Here is a 24,775-nt window from a genome sequence, read left to right as displayed (position 1 = left end):
TTTTAGCAGAAGTTTTTGTTTCCAGGGATAAACTGATGTGAGTGACTGTTGAACAGAAAAGTCTGTATCTTGCAGATGTATAAACCACATAGAGTAGCCTTGGCTGATTTTGAGGGAAAGTACATGTAGCTGCAACCTGAGCCTGATCCAAAATTCCCTCAGATCGAGAAGTCCTTTCATTCACATCAGGCTTAGTAATTCCTTTATTTTGGGCAGATCACTATTTTCCGTGATGAAAAGGTAGTTTAGTCTTAAAGCCTCTTCTTCACTAGGCTTCTTTACTAGCACCCAACAAATGTGCTTACTATTGCAATGACGTTGTAGAAACGTGGGAAGTTTCCTGCTAACAGCGAAAGTAACAGCACTAATTTTGTTTGAAGTGGAACATAAGGCGGACAGCAGAGGTTAACTTACAACTGCTGATGGAGTTATTTAGATGCCATTAACTATCCCATTAGGCCAGTCCCATGTTGATGCATTTGAATTTTTAAGACACTTTCTTTCTGCAGCTCATTTTCAACAATTACTTTAAACTTGTTTTAGACTTTGTGTTTGGTAAACTTTAGCTCTGAGATATTTTTTGTCTTTTTGTATGAGCGTGTGTGTGTGTGTGCAAAAGCACATGTGTCTGAGGAGAAGAGAGCTATGCGATTTTCTCATGTTTGAGGGAAATAGAGAACAGCAGACAGACTCTATTTGTTTTGTGCCCAGTAATAGATGTATGGGAATGTACAATAGGTATAATAATGTTTTTAAGTAAACACCATATTTTGACTGCATAATTTAGGAAGGAAAACCTTTTTTTTTTGTTTTCTTTTGCAGATATACAGATCAGCTCTCAAAATGTCTTCTGTGTCTTCCGTGCATCTTCTAAGACAATTGCATTAGCCCGCCTGCTAGTTGACTAATAGAATTAATAATTGTAAAAAGCACTCTAAAGCCACATGCCTTATGAAGTCAATGCTGGGTATGATTTTACAAGTATGTGATCTATTTTTTCAAGTGAAATTGTTAACCGAAAACGTTCTTGGCACACAATAAAACATTGTGCAATCTGTTATTTGTCTTAGAGATAATAATTTCAGAGTGGCTATATTCTTTCTATATCTAACTTATGACTTGCTAGGGGATGGTTTCTTCAATTTAGGAGTATTGCAAATGTAGTTTTATTTACATAATATGTCTCTGAAAAATGATAGTGGTGGAATTTCAGCAACAAAAAAATCCCTGTGTCTTTTCTTACCATCCCCTTGAGTGGATATCAGACAAATAAATGACAGATGATTTTTCAAAAGCTAAAAGAAAAAAGAAGGGAAAATACTTTTAAATTCAACTTAAGGAAGTCAATGTTATCTTCTTTCTTCTTTCCTTTCTTTCTCCAAGTGTAGAATACTGCATGAAAAAACTCCATTAGGCAGATAGGGTTTTCTTTTTTCCCCTCCATTAACAACCCAGACTTACAAATGTATTGGGAAAATTAGAACTAAAGTAGCTAGATGTACCATCCAGTTAGCCTGTATACATTCCAGATTTTTCTTTTCTTTAAAGGGACTTTTTTTCTGTTCTTTTCTGTGACTCTCTTCTGTCAGTTGTCACGAAGATAGCAAATCTCTAAGCTTCTCTTATCTGCCAAAAATATCTGTAACAAAAACATTTTAGAACATTGCATTTAGTCTTGTTTAATTTTGACTGAGGTAACAGTCATGATGTTTACTTTCCCCATTTCTGATTTTTTTCTTCTCTGTGCAGTCAGGTTTTTTCTTCTCTGTGCAGTCTGATTTTTTCTTTCTCTGTTATCTGCCATGAATTGCATTTAAATGGAAGTTATTTTAGAAATGGTTTGGGATGTGTAACCAGGAGAAAAGTATAAACTTAGCTGAACACCTACCAGAGATGCTCACAGATATTTTTAATGTGTGTTAACCAAGAGCATTCATGGATTCTCACAGAGAAGTAGCAATGCTGAAAAGCTGATGACTGTCTTTATACCTTGAATTATATCTGTGTGCATGTTGTTTTAGTAGGCTGAATCTATATTGTAATAGTTCTCTTACCACCGCATAAAATATTTTCTCTTGAGTTCTGAGTGACTTCATGGTTCAGAAGCTGTTGGGGAAAAAAAAAGTGCAATTTAGCTCATACATCCCCTGGTAGGTGTAGTTGATTAAAGAGAAGACATTTGGTTCCCAAGCTTATGTGCCTTCTACAGTAAGGAATCTCAGTAGGCATTTAAGAAACCTATTAAGACCACACGGAGTGTCAGAGTTTCTGTAACACGAGCTGGCATTCTGTGTGAAAGCCGCCTTGCTGTAGCCCATGCTGCCTGTGGATCAGTTCAACCACAAAGACAACAGAGCCAGCCCAAGACACAAGTTGAACATTTCCCCTAAGAAGTTGTCTGTTTTTATCAACAGAGCTTATAGTGCCCTTTCATGTGGAGCAGATGCAAATAAGAGGATGTACAGATGCCTGTTCTTTTGTTTTTAACCTCTGTCCCCAGCCTTGCTTCTCGAAGTACTGTTTTGAGAAGGTCATCCTTGTTTCAAAGATCTGGATACAGCACCATTTGGAGCGCATCAGTGCTGCTTCCAGAGTCGCCAGGTGGTCCTCCCTTGGCACAGCAATATATATCTCCAGTGCCTCTGTAGGGCCTGGCCAGGGCTGGCCTGGGAATGGGGGCTCAGACTTGAGTCTGTAGCTCACATCTCATGTGTGGTACTGCAGGCTGCTGCCACCAGACCACACACAATTTGGCAAAGAGAAGCATCCATCCTTGTATACAGCATTGGCAAAGATTAAGAGCATAGAAAAGTTGGGGCACATCTGTCTTCTGCCCATAGCTAGCATGTGAACACAAATGGATCAAACCAGCTGGTGATGAATATCAAATCCAGAACCACACAGTGGGGAAAGCAGGGGAGTTTCATATATATATTTTCTCTTAAATAGTGTGGGGAAAGTGAAGTGGATGGGCAATTTGACTTAGTACCTGCATGGTGTGATTACTTGTCCTTCTATAATCTCCCCTCTTCAGAAAGCAGCTAACTCATCAGCAGCAGACTTCCCCTTTCTCTCTGATCCTTATTGCTGTCCTGTCTCAGCTTTCTTAAATGGATCCTGGAAGTGTGCTTGCAGATTTAGCAGTAGTGGCTGTGTCTGCAAGGAGGACTGAACAGAGAAAGGTTTGGTTGATTAGATCCATGTGGATTCCAGGTGTTTTCAGGGCAGATCCTGGCTCAGCCACACAGTGATGTCAAATGTCTGAATCCAGGCCTGTAAAGTTTTATTGACAACGGGTTTCCTAATAAAGTTAGTTTCTCTTTGTTTGGCAAATAGAACTAATTACATGAATAATGGACTGTGGGGCCAGACTCTAGAATATCCGTATAATCCTGTTTGAAGTTTATGGCCAGTAGGAGGGGGAACTTTTGCTATAGAGAAACTGATACCTGCTTAGGAATATACTTTCTCTGAAACCTCAAATACTTACTCTCCTAAATCTGTTTTCTTCCTAATAACTTGTTTAAGTTCTTCTTAAGATAATGTCTTTTAGGTGTATTTTTGCAAAGCTACGTTATATGTTGTTGTACTCTGTATGAACATTAGACTTCAAAAGGTTTTTTTTCCCCTTAGTTTTCTAAAATTATTTTAAAAGGAGCTTTCATTTAAAATTCTTCCTGCCAGACCCTTATCATCCCAAAAGACAATGAAGCTTGCAGTTCACTAACTCTCATGGAAGTGTGTTTGTAGGGTTTTTACAATTCTATTTTTAGTTAAGTTTAGTCTCAGTGTCCTAATTTTTTAAAAGTGTTCTGCATAGTTTAAAAACCTATTCAACAAAAATTTTCTGAGAAACCGATGTACTCAATTTATTCATGTAGTTCAGAATGCTTTTAAAAATGTCAGGTTTGTAATCTGTTACATATCTTGAATAATTCTATAGGTTTTTTTCTTTCTTTTTTTTTCTCTCTCTCTTTTTTTTTTTTTTCCTTATTTCTTTCTCTGTGGTAGATATGGTCCGGAAAAAGAATCCCCCTCTAAGAAACGTTGCTAGTGAAGGTGAGGTACACACCCTTGAGTCTACAGGTACTGAAAGTGAAGAGTCTGGAAGGAAAAAAGAGCAGATGCAAGAAAACACTGACCAGGGTGATGCGGCAGAGTTAAGTAACAAGGAGGAACTTTGCATGCATGTCCAAGAGCCATCTTCCAGTGTTAAAAAGGACTTGAAAAGCTCAGTGCTGAGTGAAAAGGCTGGCTTCAATTATGAAAGCCACAATAAGGGAGGAAATGTTCCATCCTTCCCTCATGATGAGGTGACAGACAGAAATATGCTGGCTTTCTCATCTCCAGCTGTTGGGGGAATCTGTGAGCCCTTGAAGTCTCCTCAAAAATCAGATGCAGATGACACCCAAGATGTGGTCTGTACCCCGTCAGGAGATGCAGCAGAGACAAATGAGGAGCATCAGATGTCGCCAAAAGCTTCAGATGAAACAGTGCAAGTGCAAAGTGGTCAAACCGATGGCCAAGGCTCAAGCCCAGTCCCCATGGCCTCAAAAAACCCACAAGTGCCTTCAGATGGGAGTTTAAGGCTGAACAAATCAAAAGCAGATTTGTTGGTAAATGATAACCCAGATACAGCGCCTCTGTCTCCAGAGCTTCAGGACTTCAAATGCAACATCTGTGGGTATGGTTACTACGGGAACGACCCCACAGATCTCATCAAACACTTCCGCAAGTACCACCTAGGACTGCACAACCGCACCAGGCAGGATGCTGAGCTCGACACTAAAATTTTGGCTCTCCACAACATGGTGCAATTCAGCCACTCCAAAGACTTCCAGAAAGTCAACCGCACTGTGCTTTCAGGGGTACTGCAGGACATCAATTCCCAGAGGCCTGTCTTATTAAATGGGACTTACGATGTGCAGGTTTGTATGCTCCAGCCTCCCCGCTTCTGCTCACTGCCTTCTCAGCTGCAGAGCCACATCTTGCAAAGCCTTTCCTACCCACGGGATTACTGTATCTCATAGAACCTGCTTAAGCATCCAAAACAGTTTCGGTCTATTTTAGCCAGGCTTGCTGCAGGTCTGCTGAACATCTTGTACAGTAGAGGAGTATTTGGCTTTTTGACCAGTGACATTTCTGTGTAGGATTTAGTCGTTATGGTAATCAATAGCAAGAGATCTTATTCAGCAAACAGGCAAACGGCTGAATTGGTAATCATATCTGAAGGATTTACTGTCATGGAAAGAAAAGAGCAAATAATAATGAAAAATAACAACCAGATAGACAAAAGACAGCAGCTGGAAATTAAAAATGTAATCCTAAATTATCAGCTGCTGGGAGTCAAGATTTGGCTTATTGATTCCCTATTAAGATAAAATAAATGGCAAGTCTTGGCAGTTCTGAAGTTGTCTAGTGCCAGAAAAACAGGATACACAATGGATATTTAAAACATTTCAAAAAGTAACAGTAATCCATGCTGTACTTCATGTTGGTAAGCCTGTAAGAAAAGGATTATTGCCTTAGTCATTCTCATCTAGTTGAAGTATGAAAAAATCTACAGATACTGCTGGGAAAAAAAATATCTTATTTTTACCGTGAAAGAGTGAACGCAAAAGTTTTTAATGGACTCTCTGTTAGTTTCTTATCAGCTAATATTTAATTAGTTAAAACCTAATTGATGGTGCTTTTAAAAAATCTTTGGATTGAGCTGAGAGATACAGTAGGATATTTCAGTATTCTACATGGTACAAAAATTCAGATTTTAAGAAAAATCAAACCAAAGTAATATTTGCGTACAATGCCTGCTCAACTGTCCGTCCATTTTCAAGTGACTGCATACATGGAAACATTGTAGTAATCACCAGATAAAATTCCCAGGATATGTTAAAAATGTAGAAGGCTGAAACTACTTAATTATCTTGCAGAAACTGTAGCTATAGGAAAAATTTTGCCAGAGAGGTTAAGATGGTTAACATCTAACTAAAAGGAAGAAACCAAAACCAGAAAACAAGTCAGGAACTTGAACCTTTTCAAATTATTATTAACTTTTCCTCTTCTTAAAGAACCTCTACAATTTCTTTGTGGAACAGAAAATCAAACTGAGGTTGTTACTATGCTTAAAAGCTGCAGTCTTTGAACTGCTGTCTTACTAATAAGATCACTGTCTCATGTCAGACACTCTCTCCTGTCAAACTCTGATTAGAAAGCAAATACGTGATGTAGTTAAAATAGGTTAGAAGTGAATAATGTCAGATTGCGAAATGATGATTTATAATTAGCACATAGTATGATCTTAATACCTGGATTTCCTGCTATAGTTTCAGTTTGCTGACTCCAGGGACAGCATCTTAGAGCAACTGATCCATGCTGTCAGGAAGACATTCAAACTGGAACAGCTCAGGCATACAGTATAGAGGAATTTGAGTTTCTAAACACACTTTCATTTCCTCCAAACAATTGTTTCGTTAGGTCCTTAGTTATTTATAGGAAAGTTTATGCTTGATTAGAATGAGCTGGATGCTTTTCCTTTGCAGTGCGCTCAGAAATAAAACAGATGTGTGAGCTATCTCAGTTTGAACTGATAGAATGAGAAATAAAACAGCTGAACCTAGACTATACTTGTCTACTAAACTCTGGCAGTAAGATACTGCAGGGGAGACAAAAAAGCAGTAGGAAACAGCCCATAGATAATCTACTTAAGATCAGTATTTTCTCAGACAAAAAACATTTTCCAAAATAGAACACACAGCCTGTACAATGTTGGCTGTGTATTTGAAAGCAAAAAAAAAACCACAAAAACAAAAACAAAAAAAACAACAACAACAACAACAAAAAAAACCCACCTGGCTCTAGAAACTGATTTTTTAAGGGTGCTAGTTTTCCCTGGTCAGTTTGGGAATAGACGATTAAATAAGTTTTTGTGCCATACTTCATCAATTGCACATGCACCAGATGTTGATCCAGAACATGTCAGAAGATAAGTAACTGATTAATATTTTTATGCTTTCTCCTCCCCACTCCTGATTCATAGCAGCTTTGTGAGAGTCCTAAACAAAGTAAAAGAACATTTGAAAATCCCCTTTGCACCCACACATGTTTATATTACTCCTATAACCATTTTGGAGGGTTTTTTTCTCATGCATCTGAATGGCTGGCATCTCCTGCCACAGCAAGGGATCGTATTGATTAGTACTCCAGTTAAAATTGGTTCAGTCAAACTCCTGTATAACATGAGAGGGAACTGAACCTGCATAATTGGTTCATGCTAACACTATTATTTTGTATAGGTACTGGGCTGAATGAAAAGAATCCCTTGTAATTAACTTGAAATAGTAATGAACTGGGCTTAGGATCTGATTTATTGACCCCCTTGCACTTAGCAAACTGTTCTGTTGTAGCTAGGCTGGAAGTTATCAATAGATTTATGGTCTCAGGCCATGGAACTGGGCACAGAAGCCAGAGGATGAAGATGACTGACTTTGATCTGGCTCACAGATCAGCTGAGATGATGGTATACAAAGATTTGTCGTAGTGAGGGGTGCTGTGGAGCCCCATTAATTTGCATTCATAACAAAGGCAAACAAAAAGCAATGGGAAAATGCCTGAGTGCAGGAAAATACAGTATCTCCTATCCTATCTGTAGAGATCTAGGGATGTGATCCATTTGCTGAGGGCTTGGAAAAAGAAATCAAATACATTTTTGGACTTGTATCACAGAAATGAAGTTAAACCTCACCCACAGCCAAAAAAACACCCTCCCAACCCTAAATGCAGCTTTTAGGGGGTGTAATCAGCAAAACTGGGGAATATAAATTTGGCTTCACATACAGGTATTCAGATACTGGGAGTGTTTTGTAGTACCTAAAGAGGATTTTTCTGGGAACTGTGTAAATAATCTGACCTTTCTGGCATTCTTGTTGTGCAGATTTTTACTTGATACAAATATTTTAATCCAACAAGATTCTTTTGTCTTTTTTGAAAATGTTATTTTCTGTTAAAAATCTCCTGTACTCTTTGTTCCCATTTTTCTCTTCAAAGGTTTTTTGGTTCATTGAGTTATAATAAATTCCATAGGATGGGGTAAAATCACTGAGAAGTTTCTGGGAAATTAACTTTCTTGCCAGTATAGATTTAAGAAAACATTCACTATCACATCTCTGAATTCCCAGGGAATGTGTTAATCAGCTTTATAACTTTTATCAAAATAATATTTGAAGTGAGTTCAATAGATTTTTTTGCTGACGTGCCCCCCATTACTTTTTCTTCACATTTAGTTAATTGATCAATCTCTATAGGCGACTTTGTCTTGCTGGATATTTGAGCCTGTGTAAGGCTTTGTGGACGTGCCTAAAGCAGTAGCCTTTATACTGGATCTAAAGATTTCACTTAAAGTAAAATTCCTGTGACTGAGTTAACAGCTATGATGCTGAAAGCGATTGCCTTTGCTGCTGTATGATTAAGTCTCCTTCTCTGTTTTGATCTAATGACTCTTTAATGTGTATGTTGAAGTCTGGAGGCAGGCAAGTTGCTGGCAAGTACAGAGCAGGCAGTCTTTTTACTAACCCCCAATATTTTTATGAGTAGTAAGTGGGTCATCTCCAACAATAAGATTGGAGGGTGCTGCCTTCCACATAGCAGCATATAGCTAAGGCATAGGACATGCCCAGCAAAGGTGAAGAAGCAGGCTTGGATCCCCTCTGACAGAGCAAGGAAAGGGACCTACTTTTCCTGTTTCCTGAACAAGTGTTCAAGCCATTAGGCTATTGTGTAAAAGGGAGCGTGACCCCATTTCCTGGTGTGTTTTAAAAGAGAATAGTGTCCCTCAAAGAAAGGACAGAAATGTCTGTGTTCAGGTGAGGGTTTCAGATGGCATGTCCCAAGGGGAAGGGTATTTATGCAGCCATGAATAAAGACATACTGCAGTGCTCAGCAGTTCTTATGGTTGCTTACATATCGTGTATGCTACCTTTGAGGTGCTTCCTGCTCATCCTGGCCCTGGTTCTGGGGCTCATTGGCACAGATCTGCCTCCTATTCAGCCATTAAAAAGATTCAGAATGTAAAAACCACTATTTTTTTAGAAAGTTGGTCTCCTGAATTTGATTGTTTCATGGTTTTAGATCTAGACAGACATGTAAGAAGACATTTCTGAAAAAGCATGGACTGATAAAAGCCGTTGTTAAGTTTGTTTGTATTTCAGTGCACCTGGGGATGGAGGGGGGAGGGAAGAAAAGAAATAAATTCCTGCTTTATCTGCTACCCCACAGTATAATAAGAGGTTATCAGGAATTGTCTTCTTCTGTGGTTCTAGACATCCAATATTGTAAGAGTTGTCCTATACCACTCAGCCTAATGCTTTGCCATATGTAAATCACAGAATGATTTTGGGTTGGAAGGGGCCTTAAAGCTCATCTAATTCCTCCCTCTTGACTCCTGCAGGAACATCTTCCAGTAGACCAGGTTGTTCAGAGCCCCATCCAGTCTGGCCTTGAACGCTGCTAGGGATGGGGCATCTCTGGGTGGAGCATCCCCAATTTCTGTGGGCAATCTGTTCAGTGCCTCATTGTGCTCCTAGTGAAGAATTTCATCCTAATATCTTATTTAAACCTATCCACTTCCAGTTTGAAGCTCTTGTTCCACCTCTTGTTCCACCACTACATACCCTTATAACAAGTTCCTCTTCAGCATTCTTGTACCCTTGTAGGTACTGGAAGGCTGCTGTAAAGTCTCCCTAGATCCTTTTCTTCTCCAGGCTGAACAGCCTGTCTTCATAGGAAAAAGGTGCTTCAGCCTTCTGATCATCTTCATGGATGATGGATGGCCTCCTCTGGACTCACTCCAATAAGTCCATGGCTGCCTTATGCTGGGAACCTCAGAGGTGGATACCAATCCCCAGATGGACCAGGTGGGATCATGAGAGCGGAATAAAGGGGAGAACCATCTTCCTTGACCTACTGGTTACGTATATAAGTACAGATAATGAATTAGGCTGACAACTTCTCCAGGATTTTCACAGCAACCAAAAGCATTTCTGGATGTTCAGCCAGCAGGTTGGTCAGTGTCCTAGAAAGTGGTAGAAGTGCCCACATAGAATCTGTAAAGCTCTTCCTTTTGTGTCCTTTATAAATCACCAGTGAGTTCCATGTGTCTGCATGGTGTTATGTCATGAGTGTTTTTTAGTGGTCTGGATTTCAGTGTATCAAATCTTTTCTGTTCTCGGGTTAGACATGTGTGACTAGTATAAAGCGTAGTCTTAACTAGGATTCAGCTGAATGAGAAGCAGGTTTTTTTTTTGTAGGTTCTGCTTTTGTAGGTCCAACATTTTATTTGTATGTTCTGCTTTTTTATCATTCATGCTTATATTAAGAGATTGAATATGAAGCTGTGAAGGTAAGACTTAAAAAAATGTAGGGGTTTTTAGGGGTACAGTTGTAATCAGCAGTACTTCTCATGATAAAGGTTTTCCTTTATGTTTTGGTGATTTTGGCAAAGGGACTCTTACAGATGGAGTGAGAATTACAGATTGGAGGTCTAAACAACTACAGCATTTTCTTTTGTATTATTAGTAAATCAAACCTTCTTAAAGTTCTTTGCCATCAAGTGGGCTTCCTAGAAAGTGGCAACATAACTGGTTGATGTGAGCAAACAGAAACATGCATATAAAAGAGTTTCATTTTCCTTGCATGCTTAGACAAATGGGTCCAAATTTTAGGTTGTTTGTCTTACTGACTTCAGTTGTCCATAATACAGGAATTAGATCTAAATTTAACAACTCTTACTGCATATGATGTATCCTGATCTTGTGGACTAGATTGTGCCATGCTAGGTTTTGCAGCATATGTTAGACCAGAACTTGCATGAAGGTGGATGTTGCACAAGGCCCATTTCATGTCAGCCATGTTGCAGACTCTCTGGGCACTTTCCTGATAAACTGAAAACTGTCAAGCTCTCCTGAGTGTGGGCATACCTGCTTATTTTGAATCCTGTTTCTGGGTCATGATCAGGCTTGAAGGCTGCCTTGCACACTTGAGAGTCACTCCTCAGAAGCACAGAATTCAGTCATCTCTTTTAAACAACTGACATGAAAAAAAATGGTGTCAGGTAGAGAAATTGGTGGTGGTAAATCACACATAGGAAGAAGTCCATATGCATTTGCCTGTGAGCTTGTATACATTTTTTTGCTTCTTATGTGTATATAACTGTATACACCCATATTTATAAATATGTGAAAAAGCACATGGAACAGGTATTTAACTTCTATATTGACAATAGCTGATAAGCAATTATTTGTATGATTATGTGCAGTAGAAGTTCTTTATATCACTTCTTTGGAGATATTTGCAAGTTTACTCTTCAGAATGATAGGCAGTGATTTACAGCATGTCAGCTGCTACATAATAAGTGCCTGGGAACATTGCCTTGCTCTGTGGCAGAAATAAGCCATTTTAGCACCTTGCAGTGAGGAGTAGTCTATACTAATATTAGAATATTCAGATGGACAGTTTGTGGAACAGCTGATGTGATGTATACTCATAGGCTTCAAAATGAAGTTGTTTATGTATTGATATTCCTTACCTTATTTCAGAGATATGTGGTAGTGTTTGAAGAGGCTAATAAAAACAGTTGGTGACACTAGTAATGTTAGTGCTTATATTTAAAGTTACAAACTGCTAAGATAGCCTACAGAAAGGATGAGAGCTCAAAAAAAATAAAGTTCCTGGGGAAAAAGGAAAGCAGCTAGGTTTTCTTCTGGTATAAATCAGTGCGAGTTTGCCTCTAAGCCTGTAAGACTGTGTGAGTTTACAGTAGCCAAGGAACTGTCTGGTAATTTTATCTACAGAGAATAGAAGGAATGGTGCTTCTTTAGATACTAGTCTAGTAGCACTAGTTAGCAAATGAAAGTCTTGATTTTCTCTTTCTTTCTTTTGTTGGTTTTGCACATCTGGTCTCCTGACCTTAATTTAAGTTCTGTTATTGTTCTGTCACAGTCTTTGTTTTAAAAATACTTATAAAATTCTAACGACACAAAAACTGTGTTGGGTTCAATGGCAACAGAATAAATCTCAGGAAGAATGCACTTACTTTGAATGAAAGTGATCCAATAGTTTGCTTTCTTGTTTTGGTTAAGTATGAACAGCCCAGAAAGCCAGGAGTTTGGCCTGAGTTTTTGCCTCACTTGTGCAATATAGATTTATGTACCTATAAATTAATCACAGTTAATGGTTTTAAGAATATACTGTGAAGATTTTCCTAATTTAAAATGCAGAAAGAGAGAGTGAGTGAGAGGGAGTGAATTCTCCATAGGGGAGGTTAGAGAACTGGGTGGTGTTACACAAACTTGCATGAAAGCCAGGAATCTGTTCTGGCCTGCATGACATGAAGAAGTTCATAAATGTGGGATGGTTAAAATGTTCTGGATGCTATATTGCACAAAGCAAATGAATAAACAAGAGCATTAGAAAATACTTTAGGATTAGAAGATTAAGAGTAATTGCAAAAGCAGACTGGATGGCTCAGAAGATTGGTAAGGGATCTGGAGCCTTTCACCTCCTGATTAGCCGAAGATGTAACCCAGGTAAGGAAAAACAAACAACAAAAAAGATTCATTAACTTTCGATGTTCCAATGCAGATGGATTCTAATCGCTAGTTGCAGAAGCCAGGGGTCAATGACAGCTTTACCCTAAGCATATAATCCTTGTGGTTGAATCTCTTATGTGGCTATAGTTTCTGCTGGTAGGATTTTCTTCATGAAATACATGATTACAGGAGCTGGCAGATTTTCTCTTCCTTGGTGATTTTTTTCAGTTTCTGTAAGAAGTATTTGTGAACTGCTTTGAGGTGGTGGAATTTGGGATTGAATTTTGAAAAGGAGGAGGGTAGCATTTGGATCAAGGGGAAAAATCAAAGACACATTAAAAAAAAAAAAAAGAAAGAAGAAAGTACTTCTCTTTGCCCAAGTCCATCTATTCCATGAAATCATTGTCTTGACTAATTAAAGTAAAGTAGACATATCTGTTGGAAACATACAGTGCAATTACACAGCTTTGTTGAAGTACTTGCCAACATACTTTAGAAAGTACATCTTGAAACACTGTCAATTATCGTGTTATCTTTTCTCCTTTTTCTGGCTATTTTTGGAAATGTGTGTTTGCTATGAGGAGATAGCTTAGTTGTATTAACACATGAGCTTCACATTTTGACAATTTTCCCCATTAATGAATAAACTTAATGATTAAGAGTTTTGAGTTTATGGAAATCTTACTGGGAAGTATATTTCAGTTTAATCCCAGAATGAGACATGGCTTTGAAGAGCAATTTTTACAGAATATCCATGCAACCACATCCAGCACAAGAATGGAGAACCCATTCTATCTCTCTTTTTCACACAACGTAATAATTAATACCAACTATATTGCCATAGTTGAGATGCTGCAAAAATATGGTAATCTCAAGGTTTCATAAACAAATGATGGTGAAGGGAAGAATTAAATCATGTTTCCTCAATCTGAACTTGTATGTTAGGTTCTCTTTAAAAAGAGAATAGTGAAGATTAATTTTCTTCTTTGTGTGTTGAGGGAACTGTTGATCTATAGTTGTTTCTACATTTCCTCTACAAGCTGTACCTGTATTTGACTGCCACTAGATGTGTCAGCTGGCACTTTGGACTCCAGTGCTAGAAGAGAATTGCAAAACTTTAGCATTGTTTTGTTTAGGTTCTTTTTTATATTGGGAAGAAGTATCTGCTTAAGGAAATGTAACTGTTAGAGCAGAGCAGAGCAGGAGATTAAGTTTTGTTGGAATCAGAATGGAATAAGGGAGTAAATACAAGAATTTATCACTTCTGATATGATGCAGAAATGTGGATGTTGATTTCTATGGAATGTGTACCTCTATATCTTTCCGTCCATCCATCCATCCATCCATCCATCCATCCATCCATCCATCCATATATATTCCATTTTCTTTTCCTTTACTTTTCTGCTTTTTGGGCAGATCAGAGGGAGCAGAAGGTGAAGGACAATTTCATCACCAGTGAAGAAGTTTAGTGCCTGTACATAGAGATACAACATGTAACTGAAAAATCTGAAAGTCAAGCCAAGATTTGAGCAAAATGTAGGAAGCCAAACAGTTCTACAAATGTGTGGGTTTCTTCCAAATGTGACTGGCTGAAAGCTGAAACAGATTCAGTTTATACTGTCACTTCAAGTGCTTCTCCCAACCCCTTTGCATGGAAACCAGTCTCTTAAGTTGTCTTTGAATGATGACCCTCATGGAGTTTTTCAGTAGGCTTTGTTATGTATAAAAAGAGGCTTTTGAGTGTAATAACATTAAGATGACCCTGAGTTACTTTTCACATACATGGTCTAATGCAATGAATTATTTTGAATTGTGGCAGGTATTCAGGGAAATGCCAAACCAGTAACTGGTAATCAATTACATTTGAGTGATGTAAAGATTGTATGTGTCTCCTGCATTAACACAGGCACAGTGGGAATATTTAGTTCTACTTTATCCTCTTGTGATGCAGAGAAGGATGTATTAGCATGGAACACAAACTGGCTGTGTAGACCACTAAGCAGGATTAACACAAGTTACAGAAATGATGCGATTTATAGTCCACTGTAGAAAATGGTAGTACTAATATGTTTTACCAATGTTCTGAAATAAAAGTAATTAGCAATGAATAGCAGCTGGGATTATTGTCACTCAGTTTGTAACTGGTGTCCACAGAGTGTCTGCAAAATAGGTTTGGTATCTGTAGCTGTGGCTGGACAGCTAAGAGTAATGAATGTACTTACTCATTAGAGTCACTTAAGGTAAAGCATTTTGGTCAGTTTTCTGTGCATACATAGAGCAAACATACAAATCTAATTAAGTGAACAGAACCAGATCACCTTGCAACTTATGTAATCGTGCAGTGAACTGCTGTTATTTTCTGTTTGCTGTTATTCCATCAGTGCTTTCTTTAAGTTGTCTTTCGACACCACTAAGACTTTGAACATTGAAATAATGCAGTGAATGGAGACCCAAAGTGCCAGATATTGGAAAGCAGGCCCAGATACCACTGTTGTCAATTGGATCAGGCTCAGCGTGGCTTTGTCTCCAATTCTTGCTTGCTACAAAATACATAAAGGGAGGTAACTCCTGCACTACAGAAGACCTGTTAAACATCCCTCTTGCAAAGAACCTCTTCAAAACCAAGTTCATAATTTTATAGCAGAATGTGGAGCCTCAGTTAAAAGTGAAAATGTTATTACAGCTAAGTTCTAATGATTTGGCTGCCTGAGTCACCATTGCCTAATGAGATAAGTTTCCTAAACAAACAGAAAACCATTTTCAGTTTATTTAACGAAAAGTTTCAACCAGTGTATGGGGATTTTGCTTCCTTAAGGAAAAAAACAAACAGAAAAAAAGAATTGGAGGCTGAATGACAGTAGCTCATTATATCATGATTTAGTAACTCATTGCCTCACTACACATGTTCAATTCTGATGAGATACAAAGGATAGCATTTCATCCTCTGAGCTAAATGGCTAAAAGGCATTTATATTATATACATTTAAAAATGTTTACATTTCATGCTCTCTGTATGTCTGAGTCTTTCCATTTGATGTGATACTGAATGAGCAGTGATCATGTTATCTTTGTGGCATAGCTGTTGAGAAGAAAAATAATTACACCATTCGCCTAACGCTTTAGAACTGAAATCTGCAGAAATGCAGTAATACAGTTACTGGTTGAGAGAGTGAAAATCAAATCTTGCAAAGCTGAATTTTATATTCCCTGTAAGACATTTCCTGGGTGTAAAAACTGAGAATATGTCACAAGGGAGCTTCCACCCATGCCTACACCATGCGGTGTAGACTGGATGATGGCAAAGGAGTCAGTATCTGTGGATTTTGGGAATTATCTTCTGGATGCTGTACACTATTTGCTACTCAGGAAAAGAAGCCGTGACATTTTTGTCAAGAGGTTCTTTCTTTGGCCTTCAAACCAGTTGTACAGGAGCAGCAAATCTCCCCCTGATGTCAGGGGCAGGTGTGGTGCACTCCTGGGAAGGGCAGGCCTGCCTTGCTGTGAGAACATGGGCTTTAATAACATCAGCCCTGGAACCCTTCTTCTCTTCCTGCAGAACATTTTGCTCAGACATCATGAGAACAGTTAAGTAGACCTACCTTATTTTTTGTGTGTGTAATTAGTGATGTCATGGACTTGGGTGTGGTAGTTTTCTTTGCCACATGCCATTTTTCTACTGTAGTTTTTCCATCCTTGTTTGACTAAATTGAGCTCTGTACATGAGAGGAACAGAAGATTTCCTTGGAGAATGTCTGCAGTGAGTAAGCCTTGAGAAAACTGCCTCCTGTTTGAGACATCAGCCACTATGGCTCTGTAAAAAGACATCCTAGTGGATACTGGATACATGTGTAGGAATGATATTTGTAAGAATTGGTCATATTCCCCACACAGCAAACTGAATATGTTATTTGAAATTTAATTTCTGTGTGCTTGAATTTAGAAGCCATCCTCTTTGATTGGAAACACAGATATGATTAAAGCATCTAAGTCAAAAAACCGAGGGTTGGTTTTTTTCCTCTGCACCTGGTGTAGACTCCCAGGAAAGTCTGCTTTCAAAAGGTTCAGAGCTGTGGGAACTGGTGATTGGATCTTCTGTCAGTGACATTATTTAATGATATAGTGAAGGGAGGAACAATCCTATCAGCACTAAGATCGTCTTGTGCACGTGTGCCTCAGTCTCTGCAAATCAATATATTTGTTATTCAGCTATGAGAAACATTTAAAAATATTCATCAACAAATGTTAACTATGTGCGGGTATATGCATGATATCTTATATAGTACAAATGAAAATGGTGGCAATGATTAATAAAAGAGGCTTATGAATCTGTTGCTCTCTTTTTCTCTTCCTCGCCCCCCCCCCCGCTTTCCACTCCTTGCTATTTGGATAAATATACAGTGGAGCTACAATGACCTTATTCTTTATTCACAGGTTACTTTAGGTGGAACCTTTATTGGAATTGGGCGGAAAACTCCAGATTGCCAAGGCAACACCAAGTACTTCCGCTGCAAATTCTGCAATTTCACCTACATGGGCAACTCCTCCACTGAACTAGAGCAACACTTCTTACAGACTCACCCAAACAAAATGAAAGCAGCCCTTCCCTCCTCTGATACTGGTAAAACTTCAGAGAAAAACTCCAATAAATCCAGTCCTACTCTTCGACCATGTGATTCTGGAGACTTGGGGAAGTGGCAAGACAGGATCACTGTAAAAGCAGGAGATGATACGCCAGTTGGATATTCGGTGCCCATCAAGCCAATAGATTCCTCTAGACAAAATGGTACCGATACAACCAGTTACTACTGGTGTAAATTTTGCAGTTTCAGCTGTGAATCGTCCAGCTCTTTGAAACTATTAGAACATTACAGCAAACAGCATGGGGGAAGCCAGGCAGGGAGCCTTCACCCAGATCTGAATGATAAGCTTTCTAGGGGATCTGTCATTAACCAGAATGATCTAGCCAAAAATGCAGATGGGGAGTTAGTGACAAAGACAGAAAAGGGTGCGAGTGTGGCAAAAAAGAAAGACTTGAGTAGCAAAGGAGCAGAGGACAGCATGGTGACAAGCTACAACTGTCAGTTTTGTGACTTTAGGTACTCAAAGAGCCATGGCCCAGATGTAATAGTGGTGGGCCCACTTCTCCGTCACTATCAGCAGCTACACAACATTCATAAATGTACCATTAAGCACTGTCAGTTCTGTCCCCGAGGCCTCTGCAGCCCAGAAAAGCACCTTGGAGAAATTACTTATCCATTTGCTTGCAGAAAAAGTAATTGTTCCCACTGTGCTCTCTTGCTTTTGCACCTGTCTCCAGGGGTGACAGGAAGCTCTAGAGTCAAACACCAGTGCCATCAGTGCTCATTCTCCACTCCCGACGTGGACGTTCTCCTGCTCCACTATGAGAATGCACACGAAGGCCAAGCGTCTGATGTCAAACCAGAAACAAATGCCCTGCCAGGGGCAGAGGGGCCGCTGACGCTCAAGGAGAACAAAGAACACTCATGTACCAAATGTGACTTTACCACCCAGGTGGAAGAAGAGATTTCCCGACACTACAGGTACAGTGAAGTTTCAAATGATTAATGATTGGAACCCAAACAAACAGACCCTCCCCCCCATAGTTTCTTAATTAAATGTCACCATTCTTCAAACATTTGAGGAAACTGGAAATCAAAATAGGAATGTGTATAGATATAAATCTTTACAGCCAGAGTCCAATCCAACATCCACTTTGTTTTGGAAAACCACCAGCTAAGTTGGTGGATTTAATTATACATTTAGACCTGTGCAGAGGAGAGGGAAATTTGGATTTGTGTGCAGATGCTGAAGTTTCAGCATATTTGAGGTTTGGGCAGCTATTTTCCACCCAGAATCTTTTAGGTACTATAGGTACTATTTTAGTTAAGGCTTTTTCTGAGAAAGTTGGCATCCTCTTTCAGTCAGGGAACACAAATGGCTTTACTTTCCAAGATAGACTGTGAATCCTTTATGCTCCATAACAGTGCTTCAATGTACTACCTTTTTGTAGTATTTTCCATTCCCAAGTCCAGCAATGTAATAATTAGTTTAAGAGCATTCCACTGCTGTTTTGGTGTTCATTTCCCACTGGGAGCAGACACTCTTTTGTCTGTTGATGTCATTCCCCAAGATCCTTTTGCAGATGCTTATTTTCGTGTTGCTGATTTACAGTGTCATTCTGTTAATTTTAAATGTAGTGTTCCTATTTGGAGGTGGATGCAGCCAGTCTCCTGACTCAGTCTGACACAATGTCATAGTAGCAGCCAACTCCCTGCTAAACTTCTTGGGTCAGTTCCTGGGCTGTTGTAAACTGGCAGTCCAGTTTGCATCAGAGGAGGAGCTGGCTCTTAGAGTTTGTAAAGAGCAACAGTTATGTGCCACTGCAAAAGTGATGTTAAATATTAGAAAAATCATGCTGAATATGTTAATAGTTAAGGCTAATGCGTCAACAACGGAAAACTTCAGTATCTATCTCATCGAAAAGATCTTTGTGTGGAAGCCAGCTAGAATGAAGACAAAAGAAGATGCATTTTCAAAGCTAAAGCTTTGTTAAAAGCTCAAGAAACTGTGCCACGTTTAATAGATTCCAAGACATCCAAAATTAACAAAGGCAGACTGGGGCATGATACTTTAATAGAGATTAAAGCTGGGGGCATCCAAATGTTGCCCAACAGAGGGCTGCATTGGCAATATATCAGAAGTCTATTTAGGAAAAAGAAAAAAAAGAAAAAAAAAAAAAAAAAAGGAAAAAAAAAAAAGCAGATTGCTCATCTTTAATTTGGAGCTAGGGCCCACAGAGGATTCAGGTCCCAGCATGCAGTTCCCCATTTTTGATCCAAGTGGGCCTGAGGGATGTTGTGTGGATTAATTAGTTAATGTTTGTAAACTGCTTTGAAGATGAAAAGTGGTATCTAAGTTCCAAGCATTATTACAACAGCTTTGAGCCATGCTGAAGAACTCCATAGGCAGCACTTTGTCCGCTGCTGGGGCATGGCATGATCTTTTTTTAGTGGTTAAATAACTGGAAGATTGAAATGGCTTCTTTACTGAAAGAATCCAACCTTTTATTTTGCTGCAGCTGGTAATTTAAGCATGCCGAGCTAGGATCCTTTTCCCCAAGAAAGGAGAAGCCACAACTTTCAAAATTAAGTGCTAAGTCTGAGATGGGGTAGATGTAGCTACTCCTTTGGAGTGCTCAGCACCCTGCAGTTCTGGCAGTAGTCACAGAGAAGTGCACTTTGGAAAATCAGGAGATAGACTTTAAGCATTTTAGTCTCAAATTGTTTGTCTAAGATTAGTTTAAAACACTTGAACAACATACTCTGTCAACCCCAGTCTGTGACATTATTGAGTACTCTGAGGACATTGTGTAAAGCAAAGTACAATGCCCTCATAAACTGCTAACTTCTTTCCCTTTCTCCTGTCATTTCCCCTTGATAATTTAAATTTTCCTTTCTACTTGTACTGCTGCTGTTTTCCCCCACTGTGCATCTTTTTTGAAATCACGTAAGTTATTTCAATTTGTGGTAGATGCTCTGTAATGGTGAACACCAGTGGGTTTTATTTTTATTTTTTTTTATGTATAATCTGGTTTTCACTCTATCAAACTAAAATTTTTGAGGCATTACAAGTTTTATTTTTATTATTATTGTCAGGCCTTTTTTTTACGTAGAAGTCTGGCATATATCAGATATGTGTTTTCTTTCCCTTTTTATATTTTAGGACGTAAAGATAGTACATATTAAAAAAGTAGGACATCTATAAAATAGTAGTGTTAGTTGATAGACAGAAGCATGCTAATGTAGTCAGTTCACATCCAACTGAACTTCTCTGTTTCTTAATCAGAATTTGTCTCAACATTTTTATGCCACACATTATGTATGTCTGATGTATTTAAAATGCTGTACATGTGCATGTCTCTAAAACCTCTTCATTTATATAATAAGGAGCTGAATGGATTCTAATAGTAAACATAATACTAAACATTAATGTGGTGGAAGAAAATGTTCTGCTGTTCACATATTTAGATTTAGCCTTGATAATCTGCAGTATCAATGTTGGCTTTAGATGCTACTTACGTATTTTGATTAATGTATTTTTGTCTGCATTATTTTCATTTTCGTGTCACATGTCTGAACATCATGCTTAATTTATTTTATTATTTATTTTGCTTCCTTTTGGGTCTACATCTACAATTTCACTATGTATTGCTAGCTAAAAATTTTGTATATCCCGGTATTATTCCTTTGCAGCCATGTATTTGGAACAGTATTAGAATTTGCAACAGCAGATCTTCCCAAATTCTCTTTCTACAGAAATGTATACTTAAACTTAGCACTCCATTCAGTATTTCTTGACATGATTATTTGAGAACTGTTCAGTTAAATTTGAAGTCAATGAATCACACTGCACTTGAGTTTACTTGTATTTAAACTTTACTAAAATGTGCTTACTCAAATAAATCCCTAGAAGATTTATTGGCCTCCATTTTCCACTAATTCTGCTACTACTCATTTTCCATTATACCTCTGAGGAATCAGATACTATTCATGTTCATTGCAAAGCTTAGTTTTTTTCTCAAAACTGTCTGGTATTCTGATGAGCCAGAAGATACCAACAGTTTTAATTTAGATAAAAATCAAACAGTATTTGGGCAAATGTTGCATGTTGTTTCACTTAGTCCAGAGATTATTTTCCTGCTTGTTCCAAAATAATTAATTTTGATTATTTTTTTTTAAATCAAAGCAGCTTCTTGCAGAAGTGTCTCATTTTTCTTAAAGTTTTGCTGAAATGTGGGAAAACAGTGCATTTTTTCAATTTTGCAAAAGATAGAGTTTTTCATGTAAAACCTTATTTGACAGAAAGCACTTGATCAGTGCTAGTTATAATTAAAAGTGCTATGCTGAAAAATTCTTTAAATATTTTAAGAACAAAGTAGGATAGTAATTCATTAAATTGCAAAATATAATATGAAAATGTAAAGACTCAAATAAAATAAAAGCTTATGGTATAGAATTTTCTAATTCATTTTTCTAATAAATTATTTTGAAAATGTGAATGGCAGCAGTTATGTAAGGTTCTCTTTAGAAATTAACTTCGAGTTAATTAAATAATTCCTTACCTCTCAAAGATAAAGGGGGTAGGGGGGCAAAAGGCAGAGAGGTGCTTGGGGCTTGTGTCTTCCAGCACCTGGGCTGCAGCTCAGGGATGGGGCTCTTGGGGACAGGGGTGTTGGGTCTCAGGCAGAAAAAGCCAGAACAGGGTGTCAGAGGTGCAGATTATGGAAATGTGGCACCTTCGGGACACTTTGCCAGAGAGGAAACTCAGGGAAAAAATTGAATTGAGGCTCACCAGCTCCCAGTTTTACAGCAGAGCAGAAACCTTCATTCAGTGAACAATAGCAGCAGCTATGAGGGCTTTTTCCATCCTTCTGACACCTTAATTCACTGCTCTGAACTTGTTGGCTCTTGCCAGTGGCTTTTGCTCTCCTTTGATCTCAGTTTTGCTCTCCACTCTGCCCTGTCTCCTCTCCGTTCTAGCACTACACTGAATTTTCTTGCTTGCTTTGCTTGCTGTCTCTTCTGAATATTTTCCCTCTCCACAAGCTTGAGTGCAGCACCCATCCCAAAAGTTAACTTTCTTATAAACCTGTTTGTTCATGAGAAATTACAGTAATTACTATATTTATAATTAAAATAAAACGTGAAAAAAATGGAAGTGATACGACAGCCATACCTTCTTCCAGAATATTTTCTATGCCCTAGAGCCTAGGACTGTCTTCAGGTAATTAAAAAAAAAATTACTTGTTTTGTAGAGGATGGTGTTTTGTAATACTTCATACTAGTTAGAAGTATGTCAACAAGACTTAATTAACAACTGGCTAGTGTTGGGAGTCTTACAGCCTGTTAGGAAGTTCAAATAAAGAACATTAAATCCATAAAAAACCCCAACCGTGTAATCTTCCAACTTCAAGATTTTGAGAGGGAAAATCCTTGTATCTTACAGCACCCAATTCATGTACTTTTCAGTACAAATAATGATAAGATTTTTTTAAATTCGCAGAACGTAACTGTACAGCAAAGGTTTTGCCTGAATTTCTTGATATTTAATCTTGGGATTGGGCCATAAATGTTTTAATGTCCACAAATAATCAGGTCTTTGCTTTATTTTGTAGTGAAAATAATAATGCTGAGTGACCTCAGTGGATGGGATGACATTGCCTGCCCAATGCCATGTTGCAGAGTGCCAGTTTACAACTTCAACCTGCTGTTACTGTGCTTGAGGGCTGTATAAAGATAAACAAAGAAGGAAGAGTGCTGTTTTCTTCCTTTACATCACATCATTTCCATACCAAGATTTTCCTCTTCTTAGAGTAGCTTTGTACCAACACACGGTATTGCACCAGACAAATTCAGAGGGTCAGATGGTATAGCTGTAGTTTAGCTGTAGAGTGTAACTTTGGGGTAATGCACAGGAGTGCTTCTTGTGTACTTTGCAAACTGGAATTTTTAAAATTTTGTCACTTAGCCTTGAAGAGCTTTGTATGCAACTTTAGATGTAACTTGGGTTTTTAGAAACATAGAGTAGGCCTAATTTCTAGTAAAAGAGAAATCAGACATTGCCAATTTGTTTCCCTGCTTGCTGTCAGGGTGGAGTGAAAACTGAGAAGAAAACATTTTCTTTTTGTGCTTTATTCTGGGAAAGAATAAGTTTCCAACTTTCAAAAGTTTTCTAATAGCTGATGATAGTTACTGTTTTATTATTTGGGACAGTGACTTACATTGGACAGTTCCAAACTTTCACTTACATTTTGGAGCTTGGGGATAGAATAATACACAGGACAAACCCATGTGAAATATGAAGATTTATAACGTTGATGGCAGATTTTTAATGTGTACTGGAAAAATGTATGCTCTGAAACAAAAAGCCTGTTGGGTTACTAGCTACTGAAGTATGTTTTCATTTTTTCCATATCACAGTGCTTATCACAGTCTCATAGAAGAATGAAGGAATGCTTATATGACTATCTTTGAACTAATTAGAAATAATTTAAATTAACAAACCTTTAATGTAATAAGGGTGATTTTAACTGGGCCTCAGCCATGTAGCTACAACTGCGTCTAATATTCAGCATTTATTTGTGTCCTCAGAAGTGTGGTGTATGTGGCTCCTGATCAAAAACATTTAGCCAGTGTGGAATGGAAAAATAAAAAAAGACAAGTTAGGCAGAAAAAGATCAGCTGTTTGGAGGTGTGATATCTGTAGATGAGAGCCAAGTTAGGAAGGGGGTTAGCTATTGAAATAGCCAAGTTAAACAAGAGACACTTAGGACTAAGTAGTGTCCCAAAGGATTGATAAACTTTCACATGGGGAGTGTATGTGGTTGAGCCATTAGCCCCAAATGGTGTCTTGTTTAACTTGGCTTTGAAGATAACTAGCCCCTGTCGAACTTGGACTTCTCTGATGGTATCCCACCTTTACAGGGCTGACCCTCTTTATAACTTGGCTTTTTGTATTTATAAAATGGTTTTGATCAGATAGCACTCTTTTTTTTTTTTTTCCTTTTTTTTTTTTTTTTGTTCAGAAGAGAATTAAGCTTGGTTTAGAAAAGAATGAAGTTGCAAGAGAGAATATATTAGTGTCGCATTGAGAGTCAAGCTGATTTTAATAAAACACAATTGTAGAATTAAGGAAAAGGAACAGGGCCAGAACAGGATTTTAACCCACAGCTTGCTCTCCCACAAGTAGGTTTTGTTGCCATAAGGCTGTGTGGAGAAAAACTGAATCTATTATTTGCATAATGAAACAAGACCATCTAGTCCCTTAAAATGAATATAAATACGGAAAATGACAAAAAGAAAGCTGATATTGCACAAGGGCTGAAAAGCATGAATCCGAATGTCTACTCATGTCTGTGCGCTGACACAACTGCAAGAAAATCAGACAATGTAAATAACATATGGTTTGTTTTTCCAACAAAAGGAGAGAAGGAAGGCAAGGGGGTTTAATAAGTTTGGCAAGTTGTCCCTTCTAAACTATCATAGTCTAAAAGGGACATTTTGTGTATCATTCCAATTCTACAGATGCACCAAGAGCCAAATCCTGCTCTTACTGAAGTCAGTGGGAGTTTTGCCATCGACTTCACTAAGACAAAGATTTGGCCTTAAAAGAAT

At 38.2% G+C, this 24,775-nt stretch overlaps 1 protein-coding gene across 3 annotated transcripts in view; it reads left to right on the top strand.

The window, feature by feature from the left end:
• The window catches only part of TRPS1 (transcriptional repressor GATA binding 1), a 211,792-nt gene that overhangs the window by 38,520 nt on the left and 148,497 nt on the right, over positions 1–24,775 (top strand). Inside the window, exons 1-4 of one of the 3 annotated variants that reach the window (XM_083861716.1) lie at positions 626–981; positions 4,012–4,928; positions 17,013–17,199; positions 17,899–18,142. In XM_083861716.1, coding sequence (XP_083717842.1) covers positions 945–981; positions 4,012–4,928; positions 17,013–17,199; positions 17,899–18,142 — 1,385 coding nt within the window. In that variant the 5' untranslated portion in view covers positions 626–944. Of the gene's footprint in view, positions 1–625; positions 982–4,011; positions 4,929–17,012; positions 18,143–24,775 lie in introns of those variants that run through there. The other 2 variants (XM_083861715.1, XM_083861714.1) reach the window with 2 other exon arrangements.

Source organism: Zosterops lateralis, assembly GCF_965231275.1.
Source record: "Zosterops lateralis genome assembly, chromosome: 1".
In the NCBI taxonomy this organism is placed as follows: domain Eukaryota; kingdom Metazoa; phylum Chordata; class Aves; order Passeriformes; family Zosteropidae; genus Zosterops; species Zosterops lateralis.
This window is presented reverse-complemented; position numbering and strand designations above follow the sequence as displayed.